The 12,109-nt window shown below is 40.7% G+C and overlaps 5 protein-coding genes across 5 annotated transcripts; 1 reads left to right on the forward strand and 4 right to left on the reverse strand.

The window, feature by feature from the left end:
- Positions 1 to 91: 91 nt before the first annotated feature.
- On the reverse strand, positions 92 to 2,770 carry PAS_chr4_0484 (Member of the Sec24p family; the record flags this gene model as incomplete). The annotated part of the gene is made up of 1 exon (XM_002493875.1): positions 92 to 2,770. One exon carries the CDS (start codon positions 2,768 to 2,770, stop codon positions 92 to 94), a length of 2,679 nt encoding a protein of 892 aa, XP_002493920.1.
- A 2,010-nt stretch (positions 2,771 to 4,780) lies between these two features.
- On the forward strand, positions 4,781 to 6,076 carry PAS_chr4_0486 (Hypothetical protein; the record flags this gene model as incomplete). The annotated part of the gene is made up of 1 exon (XM_002493876.1): positions 4,781 to 6,076. The coding sequence occupies one exon, from the start codon at positions 4,781 to 4,783 to the stop codon at positions 6,074 to 6,076; it is 1,296 nt and encodes a 431-aa protein (XP_002493921.1).
- A 77-nt stretch (positions 6,077 to 6,153) lies between these two features.
- Positions 6,154 to 9,621, reverse strand: PAS_chr4_0487 (Carbon source-responsive zinc-finger transcription factor; the record flags this gene model as incomplete). The annotated part of the gene is made up of 1 exon (XM_002493877.1): positions 6,154 to 9,621. The coding sequence occupies one exon, from the start codon at positions 9,619 to 9,621 to the stop codon at positions 6,154 to 6,156; it is 3,468 nt and encodes a 1,155-aa protein (XP_002493922.1).
- A 669-nt stretch (positions 9,622 to 10,290) lies between these two features.
- PAS_chr4_0488 (Mitochondrial phosphate carrier, imports inorganic phosphate into mitochondria) lies at positions 10,291 to 11,145 on the reverse strand (the record flags this gene model as incomplete). Its single annotated transcript, XM_002493878.1, has 1 exon — positions 10,291 to 11,145. The coding sequence occupies one exon, from the start codon at positions 11,143 to 11,145 to the stop codon at positions 10,291 to 10,293; it is 855 nt and encodes a 284-aa protein (XP_002493923.1).
- A 589-nt stretch (positions 11,146 to 11,734) lies between these two features.
- Positions 11,735 to 12,109, reverse strand: PAS_chr4_0489 (Hypothetical protein; the record flags this gene model as incomplete). The annotated part of the gene is made up of 1 exon (XM_002493879.1): positions 11,735 to 12,109. The coding sequence occupies one exon, from the start codon at positions 12,107 to 12,109 to the stop codon at positions 11,735 to 11,737; it is 375 nt and encodes a 124-aa protein (XP_002493924.1).

Genomic DNA, 12,109 nt, shown 5'->3' on the forward strand with positions numbered 1-12,109 from the left:
TAATTAATTATTCATCGTAAATGGTTCATTTCCATCATCTGACCGTTCATTTGATTTTTTTTCTCAGATGAAACGGCCACTTTGTTTTTAATCAGTGAATGAATATGGTTAAGGAAGTCATGGTAGCTTTGGAGCTTGTCAGGCGTACTATCTTCGTACAAGTTTTCCATGAATTCAACTTCCGCACCATCTCGTCGGAACCGACAAATTTGTATTGGTACAAAAGAAGAGTTGAGATAGCTCTTAGCAAAAATGAAACCAGGTTTCTGAGCTGGAGAGAGATTCCTGTATCCAGTTCAGGTAGCTCGTTTAAATTTGGATCAATGCTGTCCAAAGAAGAAACATTCTGTCCAAATACATCTTGAAGCAACAATACATTCACGTCCGAATGGATCCAGAAAAATACTTTGAGCCCGTTGAACAATATGTATGCACCTCCGTGCATTAAGTTTTGACGTGAAAGTCTTGTCCCCGGAGGTAGTTGGAAATGTCCCGTGGAAGTATACTGGCATGCGTCCTCATCTATCTCAAGAACGTTTATGAGGATCGGGTATAAATACACTGCGAGCTTCTCGAGAGTGAACGACTTAAGATCCAAGATAGATTGAACTCTTAGATCAGTGTTATTAGATGGCGCGCTGCGAATTGCACGAGTCTTCGTTGCAGCAAGTGTAAACATGGGAAGTGTTCGCAAACCAACAGGAAGGATTAACTGTTGGTCTGCTGAAGACTTTCCTACCACTTTTAACTTGTAGTCGGTATTAATGTCAACTAAGTCAAATGTGAGACGATTTCTAAGTCCCACTAGTGATACTTCAGGGATCCTACCTAGATGCTCTTTCAATTCCAAGGCCAGAGTGGCATCTTGATCTGCAAAAGCAAATACGTCAGCTATCCTCTCAGTTACTGAAATGATTGAATTGATCACTCTTACTTTTCTCACACCATCAGCTGAGGTATACAATAAAGCAGCCTGAAAATGGGCATCATTCTTAGTAGAGAGTTTTCCATCATGCTTGAATAAGCAGCCCACAGAAGTATTGGAGGTAACAATTGGTATAAGTGGATCAGCGTCCGAGTTTGAAGTCTTGAAACTTCCTAAGTATTTCGTCACTTGCAACCCAGCAGAACAACGAATCTTCAGCTGTGATTGGTAGCCTTTGACAGCTTGTATACTGTCAAGTAATGATATACAAAGGGATTTCTGATCTCTCGCAACTTCATAGTTGAAGAAAGATCTTACGCTGCCTCCAGTACTAGTTGCTACCAGTGAACAATCCGAAAGGTCTACGGATCCAGAAGAAACAACAAACAGGTCTAAACCAACACTTGCGCTGATATAGTCCTTCGACAATTTCTGATAATATTGATTCTTTGCTGTTAAAGCTTCGGTCTCCAATTCAGAAGTGAGCCTTTGACTTGGGGATATTCCCTTGAGAGAACCTGGACCCCAGCTGGGCAATGCAGATAGCAGAGCAGTAACCTTACCTCCACCAACATGTTCCAAGGCTAGGAGGGCATACCTCAATGCGGCACCATATGCAGGTTCTGGTTCTGAATATTCGCCCATCATTTCTAACGACTGCAGAGCTCGGTCAATGTGTATCCTTCCTGCTTTAACATCCACAAAAATGCCATCAAAAAATGGTAGAAAGGGGTCTTCTAAGTCACTTACAGTGGCAATAGAAACTTGGTTTGAATCAAGAGAAAGGTTAAAAAAATGAATTTTCCTATCATATGCAATTATTGAAATCTTTGAACCTTTAGGATAGCCTTTCAAAACTGACATGGATATGGCATTGGCAAAAGCCTTGTGGAGTTCCCTTCTCACACTAGAGTTACTTATATCCACAAGAAAAACATGGTGCAGCGGATTTGGAGGAATTGATTCATCGATATTGTAGGCCTCTGGAACCAAAAAATCTATCATTCCCAGATGAAGCTCTGGACGTTGATTCCTATCGATACGGACACCGCTAGGATCCAAAGGAGAGCAATATTCGCTTGGAATAGGACTCGAGAACCCACAAATATTACAAATCATTCTATAATCGTGGGTATGTTGCATCGTTGAATTCACATAAGCACGGCATCTGCGACATCTTGGAGGACCACCCATCTCTCTGTAATCTACTTCTGGAATTGGTTTTTCCTGTTCTTGCATCGGTGCAAATGGATTCAGCACAAGCCCAAGTGACAATCCAGTCTCCTTGCGCAACTTTTCAGTAGCCGGGACATTGTACATACTCATTCTCATAAATCTGGGCGACGCATTACCTTGATCTACCACAGTATATTGAGTACCAACAAGTGGAGGGCACACATTTGCAAAAGTCAAGAAAGATTTGGAGTCAAACATAACGTCAGTCTCATATCTTATATCTGGCACCGATGTTGGATCAAGGTTAGATGGAGGTGAAAACGTCTGATGCAGTTGTCCTGGAGATTGGATTTGCCCTTGAGGGGTACCAAATTGAGATACGCCAAGTGGCGGCGTACCCATTTGGGGAGTACCAATTTGAGGGGAGCCTTGTACAAAATTTGGGGATTGAGGCTGTTGACTAAAAGGCACTTGTGGTGGCAAGAAGGGCTGTGAAGATGCAGGTTGATGGAACTGTGCTGTAGTTTGAGATGCAGGTTGTTGATGAAGAATGTGTACTGGTCGTTTCTTGTGTTTTGACTGGTCGACCTTCAACTCAGACATGCCGTCACTTAAGGAGCTCATGGAATAGCCATCATAAACAGCATTCATGGAGTGTGTAGTTTCCATTGCGGGTGCTGATGAGGCCACAGATAGAACAAGTTGATGTTTTTCTGCCTCTAAGATGCTGATTCCATAGGACGGTGAACGGAAGAGTTCGCGAGGGAGATCTAAAGACGCGCTTTTGAAATTTCCCTACTCGCGTCTTGCGAGGTGAAGTATACACAGTACCGCTGACTTTCTTCTCTATTGCATTAAGGTCGTACTTGATAAACCTGGTTGACCTCTAAAGGTGTTGTCATTTTTTTTAGCATATGGGTGTAACCGGTCTTCTACCAGCAATTAAGAATGCTCAGAAACCAACCAATTTGGAGTCTTTTAGAGGTTCTACACTAGCAATTGACACCTATGCCTGGCTCCATAGGGCTACTACAACCAGTTGGTACGAGCTTTCTCATGGAGTTGCCACGAAAAAGTATATTCAGTATGTCATGAAACGAGTTGAGATGCTATTTCATTTCCAAATCACTCCATACTTTGTGTTTGACGGCGATTACCTGTCATGTAAGGCTGAAACTGAAGCTAAAAGAGAAGCACGAAGAAAGGAGTATCGTAAATTGGGCGATCAAGCTCAACTACAGGGAAATCGTAAATTGGCAATGAATTACTACCAGAAATGTTGCGATGTGACTCCTGAAATGGCAAAGGCCTTAATTGATGAGTTCAAGGCTAGACAGATCTCTTTTGTAGTGGCACCCTATGAGGCAGATGCTCAAATGGTATACCTTGAAATGAAAGGATTTGTTGATGGAATTATTAGTGAAGATTCTGATCTTCTTGTTTTTGGATCCCGCAGTCTCATCACTAAACTGAATGACCGAGGAGAGTGTATCCATGTCCAAAGAAATAATTTCAAAGATTGCGCCAATATTCCTGGCCTTGCTCACTTGAGTCAACACCAATTTCGCATTGTTGCCTCCTTAAGTGGATGTGACTATACAAAGGGAATTCCAGGGATTGGTGTCATCAAAGCATTTCAATTGGTTCGAAAGTACGAATCTATTGACAAAATATTTTCCGCATTACGTTTGGATGGGAAGTTCAAAATCCCAGCCTCATTCGAAACTGAATATAGACTAGCATGCCTTGCATTTCAATTTCAACTTGTCTTTGACCCAAAACTGCATAAGCCAGTCCATTTGACTGATATTCCGAAAGATCTCCATGAAGATTTGGATCTCATATATTCTTGTGCTGGGCCTAGATACGATGATTCACTCCATGTTAGAGTTGCGTATGGTGAGTTGAATCCGATTACAAAGGAGCCATTGATTTCTCGGGAGATCATGTTACAACAAAACCAGTCATCATTTTGTACTCAAAAACCTGCAATCAATACCACGTTGACCGCAAAAAGGTTTTATACCAGTCCCGATATTGAAGCTGCTGCTGTTCCCCAGTTAAGTACGCCTAACATTGATTCCTTCTTTAAGCGTCGTCTCACTGCCACTTCCAAGGTTCAGACTGCCATAATTACACAGAAGAAATCTGGACCAATTGCGGAATCGTCTCCAGCCAACCTTATTGTCTCCAAGAGAAAGAAGCTATTTTTAGAAGAAGAAGAGTTTGAAGAAGAATCCAGTAGATTCTTCAAATCTAAATCAGGAGAGAGAAAGATTGATACTTTGGAAGGTCTAAACTCCAGCGATTTTGAACTGAGTGACGTTGACACCGATAAAGAAAACCAGGAGCCCCATACCACTACCAAGGATGAAAACACTGGTGTCCAATTGATGACACCGATCCCTTCTGTCACCTGTGACTGGAAAACTAAATATACTTTACAAGAGTTGCCGGAATTCACTCCCTCAAAGACTGCCAAAAGAGTCCTCAAACCATCTGGAAATAGGAAGAAAGGAATTAATCTTCCATCTCCTTCTGCTGCGTCCACCCCATTGAAGTCCTTGAAGGATTCCCCCAATTCAATCACCCTGGACAGGTTCATATTCAGAGGATAGAGCCTTCAGTGGAACATCCGGCATCCATCATTTAAATTCTCTCGCGTCTGCATATTGGGTAATGATAGAGTATCATCCTTACATGGATACCCAGACAAAACTCAACCTTCTTAAGAAAAATTATCCTGAAGTTAACGAAGAAGTGTTACTAGAGCTATTACTATCATGTCGTGGGTCATTTAAGCAAACAGTTCTACTTTTGAACGAACAGTTTGACAATGAAAAAGCGTCAAGCGTTTGCCACACTCCCTCATATCAAAGCTCTTTGAATGACTTATGGGGCTCTAACAAACGACAAAGGATCGAAGGTTCAGGAAACGTTATGCTTTATACTAAAGAATCCATTGAAACCACTATTCCTTACGTCTCATATCACAAGAGTTTCCTTCCAGCGGAGTTGGCGGATAGAGTGCTAAAGTATCTTTTAGATTTAGATATATGCACATTCAATGAATTCTACATCGCAGGCAAGAAATGTATATCCACGCATAAGACTTGTTTAATGACTTCTGAGGATTTTATCAGGGAGTCCAAAGATAATGTCAATATGAATAATTTCTACATAAGAGGCAATCCCAAAAAATCAATTCCATACAACTCCGACCTAACAGTCATTCAAAGCCTTATTCAAGATTTGGTAAATGAAACACTAGCTCAACGAGATCTTTCCAAGACACCATTTCACAACCGCAGACCCTGGAATGGAGGTTCATTAGTTTGCAATCGGTATGATTCCATCAAAAGTAGTCTAGACTGGCATTCTGACAGATTAACTTTTATGGGACCGCATCCTGTCATTGTATCCCTCTCATTTGGTTGCACGAGGTATTTTCGATTAAGAAAGATACACCCCCATAAAGGATCCAACTTACCTCCAGTCTATAACATTCCTGTGCCTCATAACACTTTATTAATCATGTATGGAGGATGCCAAGAAGAGTACAAGCACTGCGTGGCTCCGCTACCCTCAATTATTGATTCCTTGCATCCTATATCTGGCGAGACCAGGATTAATTTGACCTACCGGCACTATGATTCCGAATGGGTCAGCAGAATACCCAGATGCCCCGAATGTAATGAGCCAATGACTTTGAGGCGAATGTTCAAAAAGATAGAGAACCGGGGCAAATATTATTGGTCTTGTAGTGCCCAAACTTCCAAGAATAGTGAGTGTAAAGGGTTCTATTGGGCCAAATTTGATGATTATTTAGAAGGGAAGCTGAAGGATTATACACTTTTTTCTAAAGATGAGGACGAATGTTCTCAATGGATTGCGGAAGATGACTGGGAGAAGCTGGACTACTTAAAAGAGTACTACAAAGATTTGCTATTACAAAGGAAGAAGAATCCAGAATAGCTTTTATCGTAAAGGGAGTATATTATTTCATCTATGTATTGACTAATCTATAGTCAAACAAAATCATAATTCATTAACTAGACACCACCATCTAGTCGGTTTTCTAGGTATATCCTGATGTGGAACATTCCGTCATTTAAGTTTTTGAAGTGGATGAACTTGTAGTTATTCTCATACAAGAAATCAAAAAATGACTCACCTATCTTGAGAAATTTCAAACCTACTTCAAAATTAATTAGCTCGTTCAGCATGAACAGGCGGTCTGAATCGTTATTACGACCGGAATTTTCATTTCCTTCATCAGCAAGTAATACGCTATTCAAAGTTGTGGGAGATATTTTTTCATCCTTGGCATTCATAGCATCAGCAGCATTTGTGTCATTGTTAGAAGCAGCATGAGTGTTCAGTATATTGGATATTGAGAGACTTGAAAACTCTGTCTCAAAGTCATGATAGTTGAATTTGAACTTCATAAACTTTTCTAAATCCAGATACAGCCGGAAAAATGTTTGATAGATGTGGAAAAGCTGATCAAGCTTTTCATCAATATCTGTTTTCATATAATCATTCTGGTTCATTTGGGTGTTATTGATAACCGAGGAGAGTTCGAAATGATGCAAGAAGCTTATATTCGAATTAGAATTGTAGTAATTAAACTTGTGTTTGATCTTCATAAACTTCTCGTAATTGGTAATTATCTTGTAGATCATCAAAAATATATCGAATAATATTGTCAAATTCAAGGATATTTTCTCATCAAAATTGTCAAATGTTAAATTTAACTCTTGCAATTTGAAGTCATTTTCATCCTCATAATTGTCTTTGACATTGTTATAGAAAATGAGTTTCATAATCTTGATGATGATTAGACTCAAATTAATCATGTCATCCACAAACTCTATGTCATTGTACTTCTTTTGAATACTGGGAGCAGGAATGTTCATGAAGCTGTTATAATAGATAGCACACACTTGATTCCAGTTTTTAAGCCACACGTTTTCTTTTAACTTATTCAAAGAACTAACGTCTCCGGTCGAAACTTTCAATGAGCTCTTGACAATCAGGAAATTATTAAGCAACTTTGAGTCCAAAATCAAGCAACTCTGCTGATATATCTTCTTTGGAAACAAATCAGAATTCGAAATCATCCTATCCCAACTGTGAAGTGAATTAACAACCTTTGTGAATAGCGCATCTTCTCTGTTATTGACAGCAGTCAATTTTTGGAAATAGCTGTATTGGTGTAGACCATTCTGTAGGCATATGAGTCCAAACTCACTTACATGGTTTTCATACAAAAATTTTCCATCGCTCAATGGCTGATTGTAATCAATCAAATTCTGTAGTACTCTTGTATATTGAAAAGGGATCTGATTTCCGTAACTTAGACTTTTGAATTTCACAAAAGAATCAGCTTGCCAAAGTGTTGTGGGAACTGGTAGAGTAATCATTAGGTCATCAATTTTCAACGATGGAATAATATTGTACAAGGCGCTTAAGTTGGAACTGATTTGAAAAATCGTGTGGATTGTCCTTACGGTGGACTCTATTTTCACGAATTGATTCCAGAGTTCATTATCCAAAGGTTTGTTGATGTTGAAAAGATCTATAATTGAGGTCCTATTCAGGCCCGAAGTCTTGACCAGAGAATTAAGTGCGTTAACTTGTCTGATCACGACATTCAAACTAATGTCATTGTCCGCAAATAACCCATACATAACAGATAACGTCAGGGATTGAATTAGCCAAAGTGGAGAGTCATTGTTATTTGCGGACAAGGAAGTGGGTATCTTTTTCCTGGAATCTAAGTAAACATGAATACAACGCCTTGAAGCTTCGTATAAATTCGAAGCATCCTTTTTGTTGTTTGATAGTACTGCACCTATCGTAGCCACCAAAAGAGGAAGACAAACAATTGATATTCGTTGGTTCTCTAAGTAAAACTGATTATTTTCCCAGTTCTTAGTCGACTCATTCTCATCTAAAATTGCCTTGAAAAGGGAGTATTCTTTGAGAATCGTGACATGTATGAAAGGATAATGATTTAAGAAACGGTTGGTGAATGAATCAGCATATTCATTTAGTCTTTCGTTCTCCGGAAGAGTTGGAGTGGGCACACCAATAAAAGGATACTTGGAAAGAGCGTAGTGAATAAACGACCGCATGTTGCTGGTAAAAAGAACTTCGGTGGAATATTTCGAGTTGTTTTTTTGAGGAGGGGGAGGGGCTTGACTCATTTCAGAGGTGACACTTTGTGTTCTAAATTCTGGTCTCACGTCACTAGTGGAGTTATTATTAATGGAGTTATCGAGTAGAATGGGCGAAATTGTGGCATTAGAAGAAGTGCATGATAACGTGTTAGAGAAAGTCTGTTGGTCCAAATTACCATAGAAGGAATAACCAGTTGGCAAGCAAAAATTCTTGGATGCATTCAAAGAAGACTCAAGTTCTTGAATGGTATTAGCAGCCGGTGCGGAGTTATTATCCACGGTGTCTGGAGAGTCGTCATTTGTTTTATACTTGTTTCTCTTTGTATTCCTGACAGAAAATAGGGATTCTAATGGCTTGATGGGGGCTTCGTAAAAAGAGTAGCCATTCAACTTCTTGTCGTTTGGAGCGGTGTCCTTGGGCGGTTCGGATATAATAGGCTCTGAATTCTTGTGTTGTATATCTGTAAAGCTATCACCAATGTTCCTGTTCACATCGAGAGAGAAGTTCGGAATTGGACCCATGTTGTTCATCCAAGTTTCAGCATCTTCAACGGGCATCATTTGTGGGGTAGAAAATTCAATATTCTCAAATTCGGCATTATTTGAATCTTGATTTGGATTGGTAGAAGAGGCATCTTGTTGAAAATTATTCACATAATGGGCATAATTATTTCCACTAACGGCGGAGAAGGAAGCTCTTCTTAGTCCAAGATCAAACAAATTGTTTACGTGATGGTTGGAATCATTGAATAATTGCATTCTCGGGGATATCAATGGATCTTGATCAGGCTGCTGGACTTGATTTTCATGCTGCTTAAGAGATTGTTGGTATTGCAACTGTGGTTGTTGCTGTAGATGTTGTTGTTGCAGTTGCAGTTTCTGTTCATTTGAGTCCCGGCGGCCGGCCAGTTTCTGAACTTTTCGTTTCTCGCCATCTTCGGGCGTACCCATAGTATTTGGCGTTGTCACCGGAGTAGAACCAGATATGGAACCCGCGGCATTAGAAGACCGACGAGTTGCCTTGCGCCTTAGTCTTGTTATGGCCGCATCAGAGCAGTTGCTGTGCAGTTTTTGGGCATGTCTCAATAACAGATCTCGACGGCTGAATTTACGAGAACAAATGCCGCAGCTGAAAGGTTTCTCCTTGGTGTGAGACCTTTCGTGTCGTTTCAAGTGTTCCTGACGAGCAAATGCTCGAGTACATGTCTGACAGACAAATAAGCGTAGCTTTCCTGAGGGTGTGGTCCCATTGAATGACAGCTCCTTGGGCACGGGAGGTGATTGGTCTTCTGGAGATTGTCTAGTGGAACCAAAAGTTGGGGGTAGATTGCTCATTGTGCGTGGGATAAAGTCATCAAACAGTTGAACACAATGAACCCAGAAGAACAATTAATAGGAGTGGGGGTTTAGAAAAGAAAATGGAAAACGGTAATGGTATAAAAAGTCCTTCGGTCCGAGTACTTTTTTTTTTTGATGGTTTTTTTAGCTAGTTCTGTGTATCAAATGGGAAAAAATTCATAGATGTGTGTTCCATCTTAAGTTTCGGAGTCAAATGCCTGAAAATATTAGTAGTGTGCCAACCACATTACTTCCCCGCATTTACTCTTTATTATCGGACGGTCTCCGGCGTTGGGAAAAGAGGTTGGTGGAATTAGAGCGAGCAGGAGGTTATGGCCGAACGGGAGGCAAAATGCGGAAAAAGAGGGATAGAAATCATGTGGTGTGCTTAGAGAAAAAAAAGGGGCCACGACAACCAACTATACGTCAACTACACAACCGTTGAGAGGAGCAAATACGCTAAACCCCACGCAAAACGGCCGTTGCAGTACGCCACTTGATGACACCGGGTTTACGATACGATTACGATCAGGAGAAAGGTGATGTATAGTTGATGACCTTGCATTAACTCCCAAGCCTTGGTATGGAAAAAGAAATGACTTGAAAGGAGTGATCTATATAAAACTGTGTGACAATCAATATTATATTAACTCGACATCCGCCATTTTAATGACCTCCTGTCGTAGGGAGCCCTGAATAAACCTTAAATGAGTCATAGATCAGCCATTGGAATCCGGTCAGGGTTCCGATCATGACGATTCTGATGCCTAGACCGTTCCAAAGACCGCTGAAACCTATCTTTTGGTACAATTGGGCAACACTGAGTCCTTCTTTATTGTTGTTCATTAGACTCACCATCACGTCAGCTGGATGGGATACTGCAGCACAGAAAATACCTGCAATGTACCCTCCCGTGAATGACACTGCTGTCTGTTGCAAATTCGACAGCTGGTCCTTTGGCTTTTTGATAGCCTTGCTATAGATAAGATCCACAATTTTCTCAAAACTGGTGAACTTGACCATGGTATAGGGGATTTGTCTGCACCATAGGGGAACCAGCCCTTTATACAGGCTCAACTCTCTAAGATTGGGCTTATCCGGTGGTAGAGTAGTCTGAATTTTCACCTTCATGGCTTCCAAGGGACACAGGAAAATATCAGCAATAAACTCAGCTGTAGCACTAGCTGCAAGGAAGGTGAAAGTGTTTGCCTTGCCTCCATTCAAATCAGTGTACTGTTTTTTGAAGTACTCATAACCACCATACTTGGCAGCTCCTTGAAGACCATATCCAATAAACGTGGGTAAGACACCAGTGTAGAGAGCGGGGAATCCCTCATTTTTGATAATGCTGGTGATTCCTTTCCAATTAGAGGAGTATAATGAAGAATTGACTTGACGACGGCATTTAACAAGATCCAGTGGTGTTATTCCACCGTGTGTTGGTGCACATGCTAGGGCTCCACCCACGGTGCAAGCCAAATAGTAGTCCGGTGAGTATAGGGATATCTTATCGTTACGCATGTGTGAATGTACTGAAGCTGAAAAGTGAGAAATACTTAGTGAGAACAGCAGCAAACCATGAATACTTATATCGATTCAATTTGCGTTATTTAGACGTGAGTTTCAATGGACGATTGCGGATGCTTCTTATCTGAGAGTTTTTCCGAGGAGACTGCCTAAACGAGACCAAGAAGAAAAAGCCTATGAGCTGCAAAGGAGACTAATTAGTTCGTGAGAACAGCTCCTTGTGCGAGCCGGCCCATGAGAAGCAACTGGTAGCATTCCCACTGACTTTTGGTAGTTCCATTCCTTTTCTTTGTGGATGATGTCATATTCTCGAGGGTGTCTGAAATTCCATAGAGGTTCCGGATAGTTATCGGTTCGGCAAGTATACATGTAACTTACGTAAGTCGGGGGAACGACAGTTCAAACATGTTTTTACAGCAGATGGGTGGGACTTACTCTTATTACTTCCAGTCCTGATCCTAGTCGTTACAATAAGACTTTCAAAGTTGTTTATTCTAGACTACACTTTAGTACTAGCTCCGATGGACATGTTCATCTGCGAAATAAACTGCTATAACTTTCAATTGAGCATGCTACTAATCCTTTAATCAAATACTAAAGGAGTCTCCTTCCTTTCCTGCAATTTTTGCTGGCTTAGCTCTTCTAGATGTTTTTTATTACTCTTGACTCGTTCCTGATGAAGCTTCTTCCCCAATGCACCGTTGACATTCTTCTCTTGTCTCTTTTCCGCAGCAAGAGCAGCAGCTTCCTTTGGTGAAAGACCATTCTGTGTGGGCACATCCCCACCTAAAGGTTTACCCTGATCTTTGTGTTTAACTTTACCAACAGGTTTGGTTTTATTTTTCGGTTTAGAGCTTTTAACGTTAGACCTGGTGTGCTTCTCCGATTCTCTCTTTTCATTCAACCCATTGGTCCCTTCTGAGGAACCCTTGGAGTCTTTAGATACACAGCATCCCAT

The sequence above is a fragment of the Komagataella phaffii genome, chromosome 4 (genome assembly GCF_000027005.1).
Source record: "Komagataella phaffii GS115 chromosome 4, complete sequence".
In the NCBI taxonomy this organism is placed as follows: domain Eukaryota; kingdom Fungi; phylum Ascomycota; class Pichiomycetes; order Pichiales; family Pichiaceae; genus Komagataella; species Komagataella phaffii.